The 23,144-nt window shown below is 48.3% G+C and overlaps 1 protein-coding gene across 1 annotated transcript in view; it reads left to right on the top strand.

Moving 5' to 3' along the window:
- Positions 1 to 23,144, top strand: part of SH3RF3 (SH3 domain containing ring finger 3) — a 372,468-nt gene that overhangs the window by 314,562 nt on the left and 34,762 nt on the right. The window contains exon 8 of the mRNA XM_003909107.5: positions 156 to 475. Within this exon, the coding sequence (XP_003909156.2) occupies positions 156 to 475 (320 nt within the window). The remainder of the gene's footprint in view (positions 1 to 155; positions 476 to 23,144) is intronic.

Below are 23,144 nucleotides of genomic sequence, written 5' to 3'. Positions count from 1 at the left end.
TTTCCATCTGTGAAGTGGCCAGGTCTGGAGAAACATGAGAGGCTGTGAGGGCTCGAGGAGGGAGCCTGAGAAGAGCGTGCACTGCAGCTGCCTGGCAGGCCTGGCAGGTTGCAAACTAACCTTTCATCCTGCTCTCTCTCCAACCCCATCTCCAGCTGCCCACTCTGCAGCCCAGGCTCAGGACCGGCCAACTGCCACCGTGTCACCCCTGCGCACTCAGAACTCTCCATCCCGCCTGCCTGCCACCAGCCTCAGGCCCCACTCGGTGGTGTCCCCGCAGCACAGCCACCAGCCCCCAGTGCAGATGTGCCCGCGGCCGGCCATCCCCCTCACATCAGCAGCATCAGCCATCACACCTCCCAACGTCAGTGCCGCCAACCTCAACGGGGAGGCTGGAGGGGGGCCCATCGGTGTTCTGTCCACATCCAGCCCCACCAACACAGGATGCAAACTAGACGAGAAGAAAAGTGAAAAGGTAAGAGGCCCGTCCTGGACGAGCCCTGAGCTCGAGGCCAGCTGCTTACTGTAACTCTTTGGCACTAGATGGCAGTGGCATTTGTGCAATGGAAGCTTGAATGTGGGCACCAAATGCCTGCCCCTAGATGAACCAGGCGTGTGACAGAGAGGGAGCCGAACCACCACAGCAGCTGGTTGGAGAGGAATCAGGCAGGCCTTGGGTGCTGGCAGGGCCATCGCAAGTCCAGCTACATTTCTCATGCAGATTGGAAAAAGGTGTCCCCTCTTGAAAATGCCTTAGTTCCATCTGTTGTAAAATCATTGTAATATACTCATTTTGTTAGAACGAGATATTTATTGCCACGTGCTGGGATATTGTAATGATAAATATATAAATCTACATGTGCAGTGTGAACAGCACCCACTCCCTTTAATATGTCATCCTTGTGCAGTCCACAACCTGTTAAACCATATGGGACAGGCCTATTTCCTGAGTAGCAATGAGAAGGAACAGGAGAATGCTGACCTGATAGCTGGTGTGTTTTTTAGCTATTGTTTTAGGCATGAAGTGCTGATTTCATAAAAGAAAATCTGGGCCAGGCACGGTGGCTCAAGCCTTTAATCCCAGCTCTTTGAGAGGCTGAGGCAGGTGGATCACCTGAGGTCAGGAGTTTTGAGACCAGCCTGGCCAACATGGCAAAACCCCATCCCTACTAAAAATATAAAAATTAGCCAGGCATGGTGGCATAGGCCTGTAATCCCAGCTACCCAGGAGGCTGAGGCAGGAGAATCACTGGAAACTGGGGGACAGAGGCTGCAGTGAGCTGAGATTGTGCCACTGCACTCCAACCTGGACAACAGAGCAAGACTGCATCTCAAAAAAAAGAAAAAAGAAAGAAAAAGAAAGAAAATCTGAGTCCAAGAAACTTGTTCCAGTTGCCACCGACCTAGACATTAGATTAACCAGGATGAGAATCCAGACTTCCAAATCAGTGCTGTCCAGCAGAAACATAATGCAAGCCACAAATTGAATTTTAAATGTTCAAGTAGCCACATTTTTAAAAAGTAAAATTAATTTAAAAATAAATTTAAAAGGTGAAATTCATTTTAATAGCCTATTCCGTTAAACCCAGTATCCACAATATTACTGTTTCAACATGTAACCTGTATTTTAAAATTGTTGATGAGATATTTTGCTGTTTTTTTTTACATGAAGTTTTTGGACGCCCATGTGAAATCCAGTAAGCAATTCTCCAGGGCTCAGGGCCCACGCACTGCCTGAGACTGTATCCCTAGGGCGTTGGACTGGGTCCTGGGCAGGGAGCCACTCTGTGTATTGGCCTTGCTGCCTGAACGGTTAAGGGATTGTTCTCTCTTGGCTTGACTGATTCTGTGGGTCTTTTGACATCTTTCCATGTAAAATCAGTCTTTGGATCAGGATGTCTTAGCCAGGGCTTAGATGGGCACCCTGGACACTAGATGGTGCGTTCCAGGCAGGGACAGCCTCTCTCTCTTTCTCGAGGCCCTTGCCAAACACAGCACTGACTTGGCGGGCTCTCTGCCCATCACCCTGGAGGCAGGCCCTGCTCCCCCGTCCTCTGCATGAGCCGGGAATGCTGCAGACATGGGCCACACCAAGTTCCGCAGGGCCTCAGCACCTCCTGTGTTATTCAGTCCAGAGCGATGGTTGTTCCTGTGCTGACTGGTGTGGCAGAGGCATGCAGCTAGCAAAGCTCAGGTCTGCTGCAGCCTCACAGAGCACCACAGCTGCTCTGTGTTTTGTGTCTGTCTGTTTGAAGAACAGTTCAGTCTTGAATCTGTTCCCTTCTGCCCTGCAGCTCTTGTTATGAGATGTGGCTGGGTCTCATCAGGAGGGAGAGGTGGGATTCACAGTCCTACCCTCTCACTTAAACATTCTTCCTTCCTCCCAGCTGCTCAGGAACAACCGGGGCAGACTTGGAAAGTGGAGGCCGTAATAGTTCCTTCAGCATTTCTGGTTCTTTGCACAAGAATTCCCTCTCTCTAGTTTGTGAAGCAAACGGGACTGGCTTCAATACGACCATTGCTGAGTGGGTTTCTATGACATTGAGTCCTGTAGGAATCTACATGGAGGACAGTGCTGTTCCCCGTCACCCACCTAAGTGTAAAGCTAATGAACACCAGCTGGGTCTGTTCCTAGCCTGCCTATTAGACACTTTGCAACTATTTCGCTTTCACGTACGGTTTATGCCCTCTAACAGTTGTCCTATATCAGCAAAGAGCAGTTGAGTCCAGAGGACACCCCAACATCTGTCTTGATGAAAGGCACCATGCAGGGACGCCCTGCCATGCAGGGAAAGCTGCACATACAGTGGCTCAGCCTCCTCCTCCCCTGGCAGCTCCTGAGCCTCTGTGGGCAGCAGAAGTGCGCAGGCCACGCTTGGGGCTGGGCACATGCTGTGGGCACACAGGGAGCAGTCCACGCTGCACTCCAGGCAGGAGGCGAAGTGGTTTTTGGTTTTTGTGAGGCCATGTGAGCTCGTGCCCAGAGGTTCAGTAAACCCCAGCGGAGAAGCGCATCGCCCTCGCACACATTGTGTGTGCTTTTCATTCCCACCTCTCGTAACCAACAAAGACAAGCACTGTCTACAAAACCACCTGTGAACATTTTTCCCGTCTGTGTTCCCACTTGAATTTCTCCTAATTTGCAGCAAGGCCCAAGGCATCTACAGCTGCCGTTTGTAGCAGAAGAGCAGAGATGATGGTCATTTTAGTCCACTGCTCAGAAGCAAGTGAGCCTGTGTGACCTGCACCAGCAGGCTGGGCTGGGCTAGGGGGCTGGGGCCAGCACGCTCCCTGCAGGCTGCTTCCTGCGCCCCAGCCCGCCATGACTACGCTGAACAGGCTTCCTAACTTTGGGCAACTTGATCATAGATGTACACATGTCTAATTATGGCAAAGGTTTTTTAAAGCATTCGGCAGTATTCTCCAGTCTGTTTCTGTTAAATTTTCTTTGGGAAAAGACAGTGAGCTCCTCACTCCCATGTCCACTGAGACACACACCTCAGTGTGGCGCAGTTTCCTAGCACCAGTGCTGCTAAATTCCACCCAGGTCCTTCCACGCATATACCACAGAGAAGTCAGGGTTGATGCAGCTCCTGGGCACCGTAGAGTAGGGAGTAATTTTCTCCTAGGAGCATGGGAGATTTATGAGCCATAACCCTGACTATGGAGAAGGAAGAGGCACCAAAACCAGCTCTGTGTTGTATGATGCAGTGGCTATGGTCGAGGTCCCAGGAGGCTGATCCCCAGGAGGCTGATGCTGAGAGGCTGGTCCCCAGAAGGCTGGTCCCGGGAGGCTGGTGACAGGAGGCTGGTCCCAGGAGGCTGGTCCTTGGGAGACTGGTGCAGGGAGGCTGGTCCCGGGAGGCTAATGCCAGGAGGCTGGTGCCAGGAGGCTGATGCCCAGGAGGCTGATCCCGGGAGGCTGGTCCCTGGGAAACTGGTCCCCAGTAGGCTGGTGCTCTGCTGCTATATCCAGGGGGATTCGGCCTTTGAACTCTGCTCCCTGCATGGCCCGATGTGGTGTGGAGGCCTCTGGGAATAATACAAGTGCAGACAGAGTGGCAGTTCTTTCTACAGACCCAGTCCTGAACCAGAGCTCCTCTCTGGGCCCAGGCATCTGCCAGCCTATGCAGGAACCTCTCCAGTCTACTCGCCCAGGTCTCTTCCCACCCACCTGCCTGATCATATTGCTCCCTGCAGGGGCTGCCCTGTGGCCAGGTCCCCAACACCCACAAATTACATAGTAGAGCTCAAATCTGGTTTTAAAAGGTGATCTTCAGGATTTAAGTTATCCTTTTGCACTTAAAAATGAATTTTGTGCTTGAAATGACCATGGAACACTGCCTGTTGTGTCCATCCGTGACAGTTTTCTGGTTTTGAAACTGTGTGAGCACATCAGCACCAGGTGATATGAACCCTCAGGGTACCTAAGTCCAGGGGAGAGTCACCCAGAGGAGAAGGGTGTCAGTGCCTGCCAATGGGCTGCGTGCGGTCAGCATCCCTAACCACCTGGCCGGCCATCACTCATTCTCTTATTTGTGCCCCAATCCCTGACTCATCTGTGTATTGCAAGGAGCATGAGGATGTACCTGGCAGAGCGCAGGCACGTGGTTCATAGTGATGGAAAGATCAACCCTGGCCTGGAGGAGCCAGAGTGTAGTACAGGTCGCTGTACAGGTACACAGGTGATTGATTGCAGGAGAGGGTGGGTGACGGACCTGCGTGTGGGAACAGAGGGTCACTGAAAAAGGCGCCTGGCCAGCCCAGGTCAGGGGAGGCTTCCCGGGGCACAGGTGGGAGGATCCTCGGCTGAGGGCCATCCCGAGCAGAGGCCAGAGGACATGGCCCGAAGATGAGGGCCAGGGATGGGAGAGGTAGCAGGCAGCCCTAAGAGGGACTTGTTGCCAGCCTCTCAGCACTGCAAAATCTGCCAGGCGCTGGGCAGGAGGGTGCCATGGGTGCCACGAGGCCATGAGTAGTGGCCCTTGCCTCCTCGGGGTTCTGAGCCCCTTGCTGTCCCTGTGCAGTTGACCAAGTCCACACGGTGAGAGCGCTCCTGCCAGCCGCCTGACTTCTGTGGAGCCCTCTCCTTGGTGCTGAGGTTCCCCGAGGCTCTGGCCCGGCCATGGACTCCACAGCAGCATTCTTCAAATGATCAGTCCAGTGGATTGGGACCACATTTTTATTTAGATTGGACGGGATAAACAGAATGAAACAGGGTAGCATAGATCTTCATGCTGAGCGTACAGTAGGGACGGTACACTGGGGAGCTTCTGTGTTGTTGTGTGTGAGTCCTGACATAAAACTTAATTCAAAAACATCTTGAAGCCTTGGGCCGACAGCCTCTGCCCATAGAAGGCACCTGGTGATGACTATAGACTAAAGAGAATTGGAAAAACTGCTGTCAGTAAGTTTTCACTCTCACAACTTATGGGAAATTCTTTGTGGGCCAGAAAAAAAAAAGGTAACTTTCCTTTTATGGGTGTGGTAGTTTTAGTTTCAGTGAGTAATAGAATATTGAAACTTCAAAGGGCCTCTAAAGGTGTTTTATATTAAACTCTCCATTTTCTATGATGTTCATGAGGCTCAGAGACCTTGAGAGACTTGCCTGGGGCCACACAGCATTGGCAGTGGAGCTGGCACAGGAATGCTGGCCTCTCGCCTCCTGTGTTGGGTCCAAGTGCTAACTGTGGTGACCTCCCAGTCCCTGGGAGACCATGGCCTGTCCAGGAGTCCCACAGTGAGACGTCCAGGGTAGCGGCTGGCAGGAGACCATGAGGTTGGCCTTGGGGGGAGAATGGGCCCTAGGTGTCTGCCTTCTGGGTCCACATTGGACCCAACCACAGCCAGAACCCGTGCAACAATGAATCACTGACCAAGTCCATGTGGACGGCATGATCTATGTCATCAAGACTCTGCAAACCCAATTTGGTGTGAAAGGAACAGAGGACCTGACAGAGTGACCCATAATGGTGGCAGCAAGGCCTGGTCTGGAGCATGGAAGCTGTGGGACACATATGTGCACCCCCACCCATTCAATATATGTATAATCTCATATATATATGTGTTTCATATGTCATATACACTTATGATATTACATAGGAAAGTGATTATATATATATATATATATATATATATATATATTTTTTTTTGAGTCGGAGTCTCGCTCTGTCGCCCAGGCTGGAGTGCAGTGGCCGGATCTCAGCTCACTGCAAGCTCCGCCTCCCGGGTTCCCGCCATTCTCCTGCCTCAGCCTCCGGAGTAGCTGGGACTACAGGCGCCCACCACCTCGCCCGGCTATTTTTTTGTATTTTTTTAGTAGAGACGGGGTTTCACCGTGTTAGCCAGGATGGTCTCGATCTCCTGACCTCGTGATCCACCCGTTTCGGCCTCCCAAAGTGCTGGGATTACAGGCTTGAGCCACCGCGCCCGGCCAAAAGTGATTATATTTTTAATGAAAACCCAGGAACATCCAATCCGAAGAAATCTTGAGGATGAAGCTCTTTTGAGTAGCCAGGCAGCTCTCCCTAAAGTGAAGAAGCGCTGGCTTATAAATGTATTTCCTCTTGAGTAGAGGCACCCTGCAATAGGTAGACCCTTACTCGTCTATCCTACTTCTGCTGACAGGCAGCATGGGAAGCCAGCCGCTGCCAGCTTTCATGCCAGCTTCTCCAGGGTTACTAGCCCTATTCACTTCCAAAGTGACAGCGACACTCTGCTGGCACAGGCTGGCCACACGCTCCCACCAGCCAGAGTGGGGAGGCGCCTGCTGTCACCTGCAGACACTGGCATCAGAGATAGAAGGGGCTGGATCTGACCTCACCCAGAACTGAGCTCACCCACGTGGGAACCATCATGTGGATCTTAGGGGAGACCTGACCCCCAGCTTGCTCACGGAGCCCCTCAGCCCATGCTCTGGCATCAGGTGCAGCTACAGCCTGATGCATCCCTGGGCTCCCAGGTCCATGGGGGGCTTGGGAACCTCGGGTCTGCCCCACAGCAAAGTCACTGAGGAGTCTGACGGTCAGCCATGGGCCATGGAAACCACCTCCGCCCTGGCCACTCGTGCCCGGCAGCTCTGCTGGCCAGTGGCACTGGCGTTGGCTGGGCAGAAGGGCTCACAGAGTCAGCCCCGTGTGGCTGGGAGCACCGGTGACTCCTGGTCCTCTTCCTGTTCCCCCATTGTCAGCCTGTCTTCCGAGGGATAAGGGGAGCCAGCGTGCGCAGCTGAAAATGAACCCATCCTGAAAGCATTAATCCCAGCCGCCAAAGAACATTCTGAAGTTTTCCAGACAGCCTTTTTTGGAAGGTGTAAACTGCTGGAGCATCACTTCCCTGATGACAAGAGTGGCATCCTCTTTCTCTAAGTTAGGAATGTTCTGTCAGAGCACAGGCCCTGAGTGGGGCAGGGCGGTGGCCCAGCCTGGTCTGAGCAGAGGTCAGTGGTGGCCTGGAGGCTTCTCTTGTTATCTGCGCCCTCCCAGGACAGCAAGTGAAGCTGGCTGTCCCCAGTTCTCCTGTAGAAACTCCATAGGCCTCTGCATTGGGATGAGGCTTCTGGATCTCAGTGTGGTTGTGAGTGCCGGTGACCCTTTCAGGGTACAAATGTGGACATGAGGTCCAGAGAGGCAAGGTGACCTGCCCAAGGCCACATGACAAGTAGGGCACTGGGAATGAAACCAGGCTCCATAGTACCCACAAGTGCCCACTCCCCATTCTCTGCTTCTGCTGGTTAGCTTCTCCTCTGGGGAGAAGAGCCTGGGGCTCCTGCAGCTGAGCCTTGAGGAAGTGCCAGGGACAAGGGAAGGAGCAAGAGCCACGGTCATCTCAACAGCCAGTGAAGCTTGAATTTGGAGAAAGAAGACACAGTGGATTAGTCAGCACGGAGGGTGGACCTGGGGTCAGCTGCCTAGTGTGAATCAGGTCTCCTGTTTACCAGCTGTGTGATTTCAAGCAAGCTCCTCTGCCTTCCATGCCTCAGTTTCCACATCTGTTAAATAGGGATGATAGCACCTACCACCGTGAGTTGTTAGGAAGAGTAAATTTAGTTAATTTGATGAATGCATAGCATAGTATTCAGGACAAAAATATTAGAAATTATTATTAAGAATTTGATAGTTAATTGAAGTCTGGATCCCAGAAGAATTATATGATCCGGCCGGGCACGGTGGCTCAAGCCTGTAATCCCAGTACTTTGAGAGGCCGAGATGGGCGGATCACGAGGTCAGGAGATCAAGACCATCCTGGCTAACACGGTGAAACCCCGTCTCTACTAAAAATGCAAAAAACTAGCCGGGCTAGGTGGCGGGGGCCTGTAGTCCCAGCTACTCGGGAGGCTGAGGCAGGAGAATGGCGTGAACCCGGGAGGCGGAGCTTGCAGTGAGCTGAGATCCGGCCACTGCACTCCAGCCTGGGCGACAGAGCGAGACTCCGTCTCAAAAAACAAACAAACTAAAAAAAGAATTATATGATCCATGCAGATATAAAACTATATACTTGAGGCTTCTCTAAAAGATCAAAGAGGGGTTTAATTTTGTTATATATTTATTTTTTATATATATATATACTTATAAGGATGTGTATACATAAATATACTTATAAGGATGTGTATACATAAATATATATACTTATAAGGATGTGTATACATATAAAAATATATATACTTGTGTGTGTGTATATATATATATATATATATACACACACACACACACTTATCCATCAACAAATGGAGAGATGTAGGCTACTCAGAAGGGAGCCCTAATTGGTTGGTGCAAGCTATGTGTGAAATGTCATTTATTTACCTCCTCAATCCCTGGAGATTCCATTTCCTGGTTCACTTATCCTATGTCCGCCAGAAAACACAAATAGAAAAAGATGTTTAAGATTGCAGTTTTGTACCTGACCTATAGCCTGAACAATGAAGGGAACTCAAAAAAACTGTTATTCAGAAGTAGGGTTTCAACTGCAAAGCATTAAACCAAAATCCGTCTGTAAAATAGTAATACACTTTAGAAAAAGAAAAGGATTTGTGAGTCACGTGTAATTGTTGTGAGGGTTCTGCCACCCTCCCCAAAGGGCACCGACTAGTAACAAATCACTGATCAGGATTACTGTGAAATCCTACACTCTAGTGCCACATGAGCTGGACAAGCAAGCGATGCGTGTGACAATGTGGCTGGGGCGGGCAATGCACACACTTCATGGCCAGGAGCCCCTGGCACAACTCGATTCCCATGTCAAGTCTAGATTCTGTTCTGCAAAAGTCTACTGCTGTGACTGCCTTGTTTTTCAACTGATATATTCTCACAGTGCTTTCAAAGACATAGGATTTTTTTCCAGCCGTCCATGCCCAGAAAAATTCAGTGATGGCATCAGTTCAAAAGAAAAACAAGCACAAGTCCCATAAACTACATCAGAAGGTCATGCCCACACATCGGACCCAGCCGTCTGTCCCTCCCAGAAGGCAACAAAGTCAACATGGCGGGGCATCTCTGAACATTCCACAGCACTTGCCAGTGCTCTCCATTTTGGTCCCATAACTGAGGGCAATGCCGAGAAAGAACACGGAGTGCTGGGTTTGGCGTTCTGTTTATTGTGGTTTTATTTTATTTTATTTTTTTCAGGCACTCAGGCCATGTGGTGGGGAGCCGGGGAGGGCACTCTGTCACCTCACGGGAATAAGACAGCTTCATACCATCATCTCCTTCTAGAGGAAGTCACTCCTGGAACAGTTTGGTTTTTATTCACCTGATAAGTTATGTGCTTGCTTGGTAATTCCTTCCAGGCCGCATCTTAATAAATTACGAGACATATTTGTATATAGCATAAGAGTGAAACTCATTAATCTTTTCAGAGGATTCACACTCTATCTGGAGCTCAAATAGAACCAATAGGTCAACTTCATGAAAGTGTTATTCCTATAGGATTTCTTTGTAAGACCAGCAGAAATGGCTAGATTTATGGCTTCATCAACTGCCTTCTTTCTTTCTTTCTTTCTTTCTTTTTTATTATACCTTAAGTTCTAGGGTACATGTGCACAACGTGCAGGTTTGTTACATATGTGTACATGTGCCATGTTGGTGTGCTGCACCCATTAACTCGTCATTTACATTAGGTATATCTCCTAATGCTATCCCTCCTCCCTTCCCCCTCCCCACAACAGACCCCAGTGTGTGATGTTCCCCTTCCTGTGTCCAAGTGCTCTCATTGTTCAGTTTCCACCTATGAATGAGAACATGCAGTGTTTGGTTTTCTGTTCTTGCGATAGTTTGCTGAGAATGATGGTTTCCAGCTGCATCCATGTCTCTACAAAGGACATGAACTCATCCTTTTTTATGGCTGCATAGTATTCCATGGTGTATATGTGCCACATTTCTTTAATCAAGTCTGTCATTGGTGGACATTTGGGTTGGTTCCAAGTCTTTGCTATTGTGAATAGTGCTGCAATAAACATACACATCATCTGTCTTCTAACTCTTATTTATTCTCTCCTTCACTTTAAAATCACCTTACAACTCCTCTAGACTTCAGTTTGTGTAGTGTTAAGATGGGAATAATGTCTTTTTCTACTAATGGAAATACTATGAAAATTAGTTATTGGTTTGTATCAGTCAGGGGTCTCCAGAGAAACAGAACCAGCAAGAGAGAGAGAGAGAGAGAGAGAGAGAGATGTTAAGAGAGAGATAATGTATTTATTTTAAGGAATTATGTGATTGTGGAGGCTGGCAAGTCTGAAATCTGTGGGGCACCCCAGCAGGCTGGACCCTCAGTCAGGAGTTGCTGTGCAGTCTTGAGGCATAAAATCGTTGTCCACAGGATGTCTCTGATTGCTTTTAAGGCCTTCAACTGATTGGGCGAGGCCCACCCACATTATCAAGGTATGTACTTTCAGTAATCTCCTTTACTTAAGGTAAACTGACTGTAGATATTAACACATTTGCAAAATGCCTTCATAGCAACATCTAGATTAGTGTTTGCTCAAACAACTGGGTACCTGCCTAGCTACACTGACATAAAACTCACCATCACTGACCACCCTTTGTCAGCTTGACATCTCCCTAAACTATACTTAGTTTCTACATAAAGACAAAAGCAAAGTCATACTTCTGCCTAACATGATACAACAAGCCTGAGTACACCAAGAGTGCACGCGCCCTTCCCAGAAGAGGATTCAGAGTCTTTGGGTGATGCTTCCTCTTCTCCTTGATACCCTGTAACTTAAATACTATCATATAATAATCATATCATATAAGAGTCAGTGCAACTTATATTACATGGTGAGATAGAAGAAAACAAAGGTACCGCTTAATGTACACATTCACACAAACATATTCATAACAAAATAGGAGGAAACACAACAGTTACAATCCTCATTTCTGTAACTGTTCACATGGTCATGGCTGGTATTTATAATTACTTTGTCTACTATCCAATCTGTATTCCCCTTCCCTTCAGAAAGCGCCTCAGCTAGGCATGGACCGTTACCTGGTGGGGTGACCCAAACCTTCACTCCCGAAGGGTCTGGGCCATTTGTAGTCCTGTCTGGATTGGGTGGTTACAGTTTTCCATTGACCTCAGTCATGGGGCATTGTGATTGATAGCACACTAGGAGACACCCCAAGGGATCTCCTGTATCCCAGACATGCTGTTGCCCACGTCCACTATGGAGGGCTGTCCAGTTTCCCACAGTGGTCAGGATCGGTCACCCCAGCCAGCACAGCAGTTCTCGTTTTTGCCTTTGATTCTAAAGCACATGGATCCCAAAGCGGCTGGGTGGCAGTCAGTCTTGACTTCCAGGTCAGTGGAATCATTGTGGTGTTTCCTGGTGGCAGCATTCCTCCCCCTGGAACCAAGACCTCCAGACTAGTAGAGCATAATGTTGTGAGAACAAGAAGCAGACATTTTGCTAGTGGGTCCCTGGGGATCATAGTGATTGGTGCCACTCCCCTTTCTGCCCCATGATTCCTGGGCCCATGAGTCCTGGCTGTAGGAGAAATAGCACCATATATTGGATGCTGATTCAGAGCATACAGAGCCTTCTGGAGAATATTGCCCCAGCCCTGCAAGGGACTGTCACCCAGCTGGTGCTATAACTGAGTCTTCAAAAGGTCATTCCACCATTCTGTCAAGCCAGCTGCCAGCACGATGGGGAGCATGGTAGAGCCAGTGAGTTCCATGCGCAAGAGTCCATCGCTGCACTTCATTTGCTATGGAGTGAGCTCCTCAGTCAGAAGCAGTGCTGTGCAGAATACTGTGATGGTGGCTAAGGCATTCTGAAGTTCATGGATATTCACTTCCATAGGAGAAGACAAATCCATATCTAGAGTGAATAGTGTCTATTCCAGTGAGGACAAAACACCACTGTCCCTTCCTTGATGGAGGTGGTCCAAGGTAGTCACCTTGCCCCCAGGTGGATGCTGACCATCCCAGGGAATGGTGCCATGCTGAGGACTCACTTGCTCTCTGCTGCTGGTGGATTCGATCCAGTGGTGGCCGTAGCCAGGCTGGCCTTGATGAGTGGAAATCCATGATGCTGAGCCCATGTGTCACCTCCATCCACAGTGGCCACTCTATTCATGGGTCCACTGGGCAATGACAGGAATGGCTGAGAAAAGAAGCTCAGTCATTGACTGCACTCCCCAGAATCCCATCTGCGGAATTACTAAAGTCCTCCTCTGCTGAGGTCACCCTTTGGTGAGCATTTAAATGGGACACAAATTTCACCACATGTTTTCCCATTCAGAGAGGTCTTTTCACATGCACTTTTCTAATTTCCTTGTCACTGGTTTTCCAATTACGTTTCTTGCAAATCCCTGAACAACCAGCCAAACCATCGGCCACAGCCTGCGAATCATTAAACAATCACACTTCTAGCCACTTCTCCTTCCAAGCAAAGTGCACAACCAGGTGCACTCCTCAAAGTCCTGCCCACTGAGAGGCTTTCCCTTCACCGCTGTCCCTCAGGGATGTCCCAGAGAGGGACTGCAGTGCCGCAGCTGTCCACTTTCAGGTGGTGCCTGCCTATGGTGCAGAAACATCTGTGAACCAGGCTCAAGTCTCATCTTCCTGTGTGATCCAGTGGAACTGCCCTGGAGGCCACAGGTGCAGGCTGGATGAGAGAAGGCAGCATAGCCGGAGTGGGGACCATGGGCATTTTAGGCCGCTTCCTCATGTAACTTACTGGTGCCTTCAGGACCTGCTCTAGCCCGATCATGTATCCACCCTTCCATTTGGCCATGGAATGCTGCTGCGCACACCCAGCTGTATGCTTGGTGGGTCAGATAACACCAGTTCACGGTGGGCGGCTCTGGTTGCATGGTAATTGGTGGCTCATGGCCAAGCATTTAGTCTCCACCAAGGCCCAGTGGCGGACCAAGAACTGTCTCTCAGAAAGAGCGTACTTGTCCTTGGAAGACAGCAAAGGCTTGCTCCAAAATCCTAAAGACCTGCGCTGTGATTCACCTGCCAAAGGCCTCACATAGCATCCCTGTCTGCCACAGTAGTGCCTCAGGCACCATTGGGGCTGCTGGGTCATGTGGCCCAAGGGGTAGAGCATCTTGCACAGCAGCCTGGACCTGTTTCAGAGCCTTTTTTTTTTTGTTCTGGGTTCCACTCAAAACTATGAATTTTGGGGGTCATTTAATAAATGGGCCAAATTAGTATACCCATCTGAGGAGGATGTTGTCTCTAAAAATTCCAGGAGCCCCACTCAGATTTTTTACTCTGGCTACAGGAGGGGCTAGATGCAACCACTTTTTCTCTACCTTACAAGGGATGTCTCAGTGTGCCCCCACACCACCAAACCCCTACAAACTTCACTGAGGTAGAAGGCCCTTGAATTTTAATTCGATCGATTTCCCATCCTCTGGCATGCAGGCGTCTTACCAGCAAATCTAGAGTAGTTGCTACTTCTTGCTCACTAGGTCCAGTCAGCACAAGGCCATCAATGTCATGGGCCATTATGACATCTTGAGGAAGGCAAAGGTGATCACCATCCCTGCACACTATTTTGTGACACAGAGTTGGAGAATTGATCTACCCCTGTGGTGCTTGCTGGCCTTGCCTGCTGAAAGCAAACTGCTTCAGTCTTTACTAACAAAAAAAGCATTTGCCAGATTAATCACTGCATACCAGATACCAAGCGGTGTGGTGGGTTCATTTGCTTAAATAATGAAATATTGTTTGGCGTCTGCAATTGGAGTCACCACCTGGTTAAGTTTATGATAATCCTGTCATTCTCCATGATCCGTCTGTCTTTTGCACAGGCCAAACAGGAGAGCTGAATAGGGATGTGGTGAGAATCACCACCCCTGTATCCTTCAAGTCTTTGATGGTGGCACTAATCTCTGCAGTACCTCTAGGAATGCGTATTGCTTTTGTTTTACCATTTTCTGAAATAGAGACAGGTTAGTGGTTTCCACTGGCCTTTCTTGCATAACAGCCCTCGCTCCACAGGTCAGGAAACCGATGTGAGGATTCTGCCTGCTGCTGAGTAAGTCTAGGCCGATGATGCATTTCAGAACTGGAGAAAACCCACAGGATGGGTTCAGGGCCGCACTTGAACCGTTGTGAGAAGGACATGAGATAAAACTCCACTGATCACCTTTGCTCCATAAGCCCGTCCCTGACCGGCAGACCATAGTGACGTTTGGCTCGCGTGAACTTAGGGTCAGTGCAGATCCAGTGTCCGGCAGTCCCTGAAAAGTCTGATTATTTTCTTTTCCCTCATGCGCAGTCACCCTGTTAGGGCAGATCCCTTTGGGGAAGCCTGGGAGAAAGATGAACAGTGTAAGTTTTTGGTATGGCGCTGGGGTCTCTCCTCAAAGAGACCTAACCTGTAAATTCAAGGGATTCTGGGTCTGAAAAGTAGCTGAAGTCTGGGGATTGATTGAAGGGCTGCAACTCTGTTTTGTGATTCAAGTTATACTTCTGTTCACTAGACCTAGAACTCTTCTGTTTATACAGCTCAAGTAAGAATGTAGTAGACAGCCCATCTATTTCTCTTCCAGGAAAATAATGGACTGCCAGTTGCCAGTTGATTACTGCCTTGACTGTGCTGTCTGTTTTGGTAACTTGCCTCGTGGTATTACCGCCTGGTCGGCCTTGTCTTTGGTAATTATGTGCCTCTATGTGGGCCCTGCCCCCTCCTTCTGGGGCCCGGTCACTTCCAGGTTTCCCAGCTCCATGGCCGTAGTTCCCACTGCAAGGTCTGGCTTATGGAGAAGTGTGACCCCAGAACTTTTCAAGGGCGCGAGGACTCCCCTTACACATCTGTTTCTCATGGTCATGGTGAAAGGCGTGTCCTCTGGACCCTCCTGGGATGGGAGGAAATACTAGTTACTTCCAATTTCTGAGTATTGTGCAACTTGGTAACAAACAGGGACTCTGGAAGCAATGGGGAAGAAGCCATCAGTCCCCCAGGCTCACAAAAGAGGAGATGTTCATGTTCGTTTCCACTGCAGTCAAGCTACCCGAAGCTTTTAACACCTTGAAGAGACCTGGCTGCAAATGTTTGTATTAGGAACATGCTAAGATCATGGAGAAGGATGCCCCTGTGACATGGAGAGTTGCAAGGGAATTGTCCCTCAGAGGAGGCCCCGTTTTCCCTGTCACAACAGATTCCCTGAGCTGGGCTTTCAGGACTCTGATTGCCAGAGGGTGGTGTAGACAGGGCAGGGGTGAACATTCAGAGTCTTAGGAAGAGGCACCTGTACAAAGTGTGCCTGGCAAGAGGTCACCAGAAGAGGAAGGAGAGACCCTCGCTCAGGAGGGTCCCCAGTTCACAGAACATAGCTCTAGAAAGGTGAGAGAGCAGATGGCATCTGTACTGGTAGACCCGCCAGCCCCCACCCTGCCGGCAGGCCGGCTGCAGCATTTTTTACAGGGGATCATTCAGGTTCTTCTAAAATACCTCCAGGGACAAGAGCTCACCACTTAATGAGGGGGTTTGTTTTATGGCTGGACTGACCTATTGAAAGATTCATCCTCTTGTTGGGCAACATCTACAGAGTCTACACACATAGATACACATCCACACATAGATACACACACACGCCTACATACATATACACATATACACGTGAACACATACAAATAACATTCACGTGCAATAAGCATATTCATGTACATACCTCTACATGAATACACAACATACATACACATACAAACATGTCTACATGTGCACAGACATATTCACCTGCATGTAAAATACATGTGCACACATGTAAACATGTGTACACATATACAGATGCATACACAAACATGTATGCATGCATAGCCTCACATATATACACATCCTGCAGAGTTGATCCACTTCTGCCAGCTCTACTCCCTCACAATCAATTTCCTCTTCTAAAAACAGCCCTTCTGATATTGGAAGTCATCCTTCCAAGACTTTTTTTGAAGAGACTTTATTTTTAGAGCAAATTTAGGTTCACAGAAAAATTGAGCAGAAAATGCAGAAAGTCCTCATATACTCCCTGCTCCCACACATGCACAACCTCTTCCACTATCAGTGGCCTGCACCAAAGTGGTACATGTGTCAGGATTAATGAACCTACCTTGACACATCATTACCCAATGTCCATAGTTTACATTACGGTTCACTCTTGGTGTTATTCAATCTATGGGTTTTGACAAATGTATAATGACATGTGTCCCCCATTATAGTATCATACAGAATAGTTTGACTGCCCTAAAAATCCTCTGTGCTCTGCCTGTTGATCACTCTTTCCCGTCTAACTCCTGGCAGCCACTGAGCTTTTTACTGTCTTCATAGATTGGCCTTTTACAGATTGTTACACAACTGGAATCATACACAATGTTGTAGCCTTTTTGCATTGGCTTATTTTATTTAGTGATAAGCATTTACGTTTCCTCCGTGTCTTCTCATAGATTAGTAGCTCAATTCTTTTTAGCACTGAATAATACTCCATTGTCCAGATGTAACACAGTTTATCAGTTTACCTACCAAAGGACATCTTAGTTGCTTCCCAGTTTTGGCAGTTGTGAATCCAGCGGCTGTAAACATCTTGTGTGGATTTTTATGTGGACACAAATTTGGATAAATACCACGAAGGGAGATTGCTAAAAGTATGTAAGAGTATGTGCTGAGATTGGTAAAAGGACGTTTAGTTTTGAAAGAAACTGCCAACTCTCTTCCAAAGTGGCTGCACCATTTTGCTTTCCTACCCGCAGTGAATGAGAGTTCTCATTGCTTCATGTCCTCACCAGCATTCAGTGTCGTCAATGTTTTGGATTTTTGCCATCCTAATAGTTATGTAGTGGTCTCTCATTGTTATTATACTTTGCAGTTCTCTAATGACATCTGTATTAGGCCATTCTTGTACCACTGTAAAGAAATACCTGAGACTGGGTAGTTTATAAAGAAAAGAGGTTTAATTGGCTATGGTTCTGGAGGCTGTACAGGAAGCATAGCAGCTTTTGCTTCTGGGGAGACCTCAGGAAGCTTCCAACCATGGCAGAAGACAAAGGGGGAGCAAGAAGTCTCACATGGCAGGAGCAGGAGCAAGAGAGAGGGAGGAGGTGCCATACACCTTTAAACAATCAGATCTCATGAGAACTCACTCACTGTCACGAGGAGAGCACCAAGGGGATGGTGCTAAATCATTGGTGAGAAATCTACTTCCATGATCCAATCACCTCCCACCAGACCCCACCTCCAACACTGGGGATTACAATTCAACATGAGATATGGTGGGGACATAGATCTGAACCATATCAATATATAATGCTGAGCATCTTCTCATATACATATTTGCTACCTGTACTTTTTTTTTTTTTTTTTTTGAGACAGAGTTTCGCTCTGTCGCTGAGGCTGGCGTGCGGTGTCATGATCTTGGCTGACTGCCACCTCTACCTCCGAGGTTCAAGCAATTCTCCTGCCTCAGCCTCCCAAGTAGCTGGGACTACAGGCCCCCACCACCATGCCCAGCTAATTTTTTGTATATTTAGTAGAGACGGAGTTTCACCATCTTCACTAGAATGGTCTTGATCTCCTGACCTCGTGATCTGCCTGCCTCGGCCTCCCAAAGTGCTGGGATTACAGGCGTGAGTCCTGCGCCCGGCCTGTACATCTTTTTTAATGAGATGTCTGTTTAGATCTTTGCTGAGTTTGTAATTGGGTTGTTTCTTTTCTTATGAAGTTTTAAGAATTCTTTGTATATTTTAGATATACCATAGTTTTCTTTTGCAAATATTTTCTCTCAGTCTGTGACTTGTTTTCTCATTCTCTTGACAGTATCTTTTTCAGAGCACAAGTTAGTAATTTTCATGGAGTCCAGTTTATTAACTATTTCACGATTGTGTCTTTGGCATTTTATCTTAAAAGGCACCACTAAGCCTAAGGTCCTCTAGATTTTCCCGTATGTTATCTTCTAGGAGTTCTGTAGTTTTGCATTTTACGTTTAGGTCCACAATTCATTTTGAGTGTGTGTGTGTGTATATGTGTGTGCATGTCTATACGTGTGCATGTGTGTTTATGTATTTATGTCTATATCTGTGTATATATGTTTGTGTGTATCTGTATATGTGCATGTCTATACTTATGCATGTGTGTAACTATATGTATGTATGTCTATATGTGTGTGTATCTATATGTGTGTGCATGTCTGTACATGTGCATCTGTGTATCTATGTGTGTATGCATGTCTATATGTGTATATATGCATGTGTGTGTGTCTATATGTGTGTGTGTGTGTGTGTGTGTGTGTCTCCATACTCTGTGAAAGAGAGGAAAAGGCTGCATATTTAAAGGATTAGGCTGAGAACCCTCCTGCTCTGCTGGTGGAAATGTAAAATGGCACAACTATTTGGGAAAATAGTTCAGCAGTTTTTTAAGAAGTTAAACATGCCTATAAACATGGCTATCACTTAGCCATTCCACTCTTAGGAGAAGCAGACACACAGGCCTACACAAAGGCTCCTGCATGAGGGATCTGTAGCAGCTTTATTTGTGACAGCCTCAGACTGGAAATGGCCCAGATGTCAATCAGCCGATGAATGCATGCACAGACAGTGGCTCAACCCTGCAAAGGGGCACCACCCAGCAAGAAAAAGAAACCAGCTGCTGATACACACAGCAATGGAAGGGAGGCGCAAAATCAGTCAAGAACCAGACAGAAAGCAGAATAGCCACTGGAGGGCCCCATGTCTATAAAACTTTGGAAAATGCACACCCATGTTTAGTGACAGAAAGCAGCTCAGGGGTTTCCTGGGGGCTGGAAGAGGCCCTGGAAGGATGGCAGGACTGAGGGGCCTGGGCCCACGGTGAGGGCGGCGGGAATGCACATCGCCCAGATAGTGGGGCTGCTGCAGGGGGGTCTGCTATGTCAAAACTTGTCAAATACATATTTTTAAAAGTTAAGACAGCAGTTTATTTTTACAAAGAACATAATGTATTTTTGTGAGTATATAGATTTTAGAGCCAGAAGAAAGGATGAGCATGATTTCCATATCTATTTGAGAATGCGCATTTGAAGCAGCTCCTCTCTGATTTAATCCCACTGGGCACCTTACTCCTGATCTGACCGTTCTGCAGTCCCCTGGCAGCAGTCAGCACAGGCTGCACACACGGAGGAACGGAGCCAGGCTGAGCACCCTCTGCCCTCATTCACATCCCTCGCAGACCTCAGTGCCCATAGCCAGCCACACCAGCACCCCAGGGCGCACATGCTTCACCTTTGTGCGTGCTGCTGGGGCAGAGGCAGAGGGACGCTGGAGGACCCTCTCAGAGCAGGAAACATTTCAGCCCAGAAGTGATATACATCACATTTGCCCACAAAGGTTCCCACAACTCATTAATCAAAACTAGCTAGATACAGTCGTGTGTCGTTTAACAAAGGGGATATGTTCTGAGAAATGAGTCGTTTGGTGATTTTGTCTTGTGAACATCACAGAGTGGACTCATGCAAACCTAGGTGGCACAGCCTACAACACATCTAGCTGTGTGGTGTAGCCTCTGGCTCCTGGGCTAAAACCTGCACAGCATGTGACTGTGTTGAATACCATAGGCAACTATAACACAGCAGCAAGTACCGTGTGTCTAAACACAGCGGCAAGTACCATGTGTCTAAACATAGCTAAACATAGGACGGGGAATGTGTTGCACTGTGATGTTACGACAGCTGCGACATCAACAGGCAACAGGAATTTTTCAGTTTCACTGTCATCTTATGAGACCCCCATTGTGGTCTGTCATTGACCAAAACGTCCTTATGTAACACATCATGTTACTTGGTCCCACTGGATCTCAGAGGGGGCCAGAAGCAAAATGTTTACATGTGCCTGGCAAGAAACGAGCACAAACAATGACCAGTCAGGATAAGAAGGAGGTTAGGCCTGGCGTGGTGGCTCATGCCTGTAATCCTAGCACTTTGGGAGGCCAAGGCGGGTGGATCATTTGAGGTCAGGAGTTCAAAACCAGCCTGGCCAACATGGTGAAACACTATCTCTACTAAAAATAAAAAAATTAGCCAGGCGTGGTGGCGGGCACCTGTAATCCCAGCTACTCAGGAGGCTGAGGCAGGTTAATCGCTTGAGCCTGGGAGGCGGAGTTTGCAGTGAGCCAAGATCGCGCCAATGCACTCCAGCCTGGGCAACAAAGCAAGACTCTCTCAAAAAAAAAAAAAAAAAAAAAAAAGTTAAATTCAGAGCTACTTCTCATGGTGACGTTTTTAATCCTCTATGGCTTTGATACTGGAACTGCCTTCCCAGTTAGTGGCGGTCTCCTGGGGCTACCAGATGCATGTCAACCTCAAGGTCTTTTAAAGGGCCCCAGCCACTGGTCTTGGCTCAGGAGGCTATGGGAGCAGGGCCAGGCATGTAAGCTGAGAATACAGGCCGTGCAGGGCCTGAAGTGTGGCTTTGCACCTTGCAGCCCAAGCCATGCCTTTCTTTTCCACCCCAAGAATCCAGGCCCCTGCAGCATTCCACAGCACGTGCTTACACAGCATATTCCTTCTGTGCATTGTGCATTATCCCAGAATATTCCTGGATGAGTGAGAATTTATCAGGAGAGAAGGGCCTAGATCTAACTAATCCCTAAAGACACCACCTCACTGTGTCCTCCACTCTGCATCCTGGGGTGTGTGGCATAGGGCTGGGCCCCTGTGGCCCTTTACTAGCCCCAGTGCTTTGCTTTGGGGCTGGAACTGCCCGCCTGGTCTGCTGCTTTTCCAGGCATGGATCTGCTGCTCTGTTGAGGAAGGGTTTGACAATAACGCCTGTTGTGCAGGGGCCACACTAATGTGTGCAGTGGGATGGTCTTCTGTGGCCTAATTTCATCAAAGCACAAAACTTAGGCTGCCTAGAAAATAACAGTTAATGTGTCCTCTGTGTATGACTTCTCCTAGGTGGGCTGGCAGTGGGAACTGGGCCCCAGTCGCTCAGAGTGACATCGCCGCACTGGTCTTGTGTACTTCTGATTAAGGACAAATCCACAAGCTCCAGAAACCCAACAAGCAAATAGTAATAAGGTCGGCAGAACTCTGAAAAGCTTAACTATTATGTTTTTGCTGAACAAAAGAATCCCCCAGATCTCATGAAGAAAAGCCAGAAAACTGTGCTTTTCCTCAGAAGGTAGATCTGAATTTTTTCAGCCACTGGTTATGTGTGCAGTTTGGGCCCAGGTGTTTGTCCACTGTAACCACAACCTCAGACTTTCTTCTGTGGGGGTCTCAGAGCACTTTCCAGGACATGCAAGCTGTAAGATAAACCCATGAGCAGATATGCTTGGTCCTGCAAGCTGGAGTTACTTAGTGTTGATCATTTCATTCTTCGTGCATCCTGTTTGAGGGTTAGCTGAGCCCGTTCTGGTGGTGGGCAAGCACAGAGCCGTCTTCTGGCTAATGAAAACAAATCCACCTTCTCAACCACGAGGATTCCTTGTCCCCTCTGGGGTGGCAGGGCCCTGTCTCCTCACCAAAGGCTCCGCGACCTCACCACAGAGATGAGATTACTTTGGAATGATTTGTTTCCTCATCAATAAGTCATAGGAGTTAGAAGGATGACCCGCAGCACCCTGCAGCTCTAGCCACATGTGAATCCGTGCTTGCCTTTCGGGTGACTCCTCCCATCTGTAAGATCATCTTTTCCAGAGTTTTGCTGGATCTCAACAAGTCCCTGGAAGCACCTTGTCGATCTTTGGTTCTCAGAATTTGCCCTTCCTTATTGCGCATCTGGGGAGACACCACCCACTTGAGTGTAGTTGCCCTCTGGGCATTCATTTATTTTTCATCTATTGACTTAAAATATTTGTGGAGCACCCACTTTGGGACACGCCCTGGCTCAGTTCTCTGGGTCCAGAGCTGAACAAGGCAGTCTGGAGGAGGACAGGCAGTTACACCACGCTCCCTAGACTGGCTCTGACAGTGCCATGCATGGGGTGCCTGGAAACTGCTGCATCCCAGGCTGGTGGAGGATGGGTCATCACAGAAGTAGCAGAGCCAGAGGTGCAGATGTGTAGGAAGTAGAGGCCTCGACTCAGCCACCCCTGTTCCATAGGCCACAGCTTGGAGAGACCTTTTACAGGGAAGTCAGCTCACAGCAAACAAAGGGTGCTGACATTTCATTCCTTCTTCCTCTTGATAAGAAATCTCTTCTGTTGCCTGAGGCAGAGTCAGTGTACTAGTCAATTTTCACACTGCTGTAAAGAAATACCAGAGACTAGGCTGGGTATGGTGGCTCGTGCCTGTAATCCCAGCACTTTGAGAGGCTGAGGAGGGCAGATCACTTGAGGTCAGGAATTCGAGACCAGCCTAGCCAACATGGTGAAACCCCATCTCCACTAAAAACACAAAAATTAGTTGGGTGTGGTGGTGGGTGCCTCTAATCCCAGGTATTCGGGAGGCTAAGGCAGGAGAATCGCTTGAACCCAGGGGGTGGAGTTTGCAGTGAGCTGAGATCGTGCCATTGCACTCCAGCCTAGGCAACAGTCTCTGTCTCAGAAAAAAAAAAAAAAAAGGAAGAAAGAAATACCTGAGACTGGGTAATGTATAAAGGAAAGAAGTTTGATAGACTCTCAGTTTTAGCTGGGGGTGCCACAGGAAACTTACAATCATGGCAGAACGCAAAGGGGAAGCAAACACCTTCTTCACAAGGCGGCAGGAGAGAGAAGAAAAAGTGAA

This window comes from Papio anubis, chromosome 14, assembly GCF_008728515.1.
Source record: "Papio anubis isolate 15944 chromosome 14, Panubis1.0, whole genome shotgun sequence".
Lineage (NCBI taxonomy): Eukaryota > Metazoa > Chordata > Mammalia > Primates > Cercopithecidae > Papio > Papio anubis.
The sequence above is the reverse complement of the archived record's forward strand: the minus strand, read 5'-3'. Positions and strand labels throughout refer to the sequence as shown.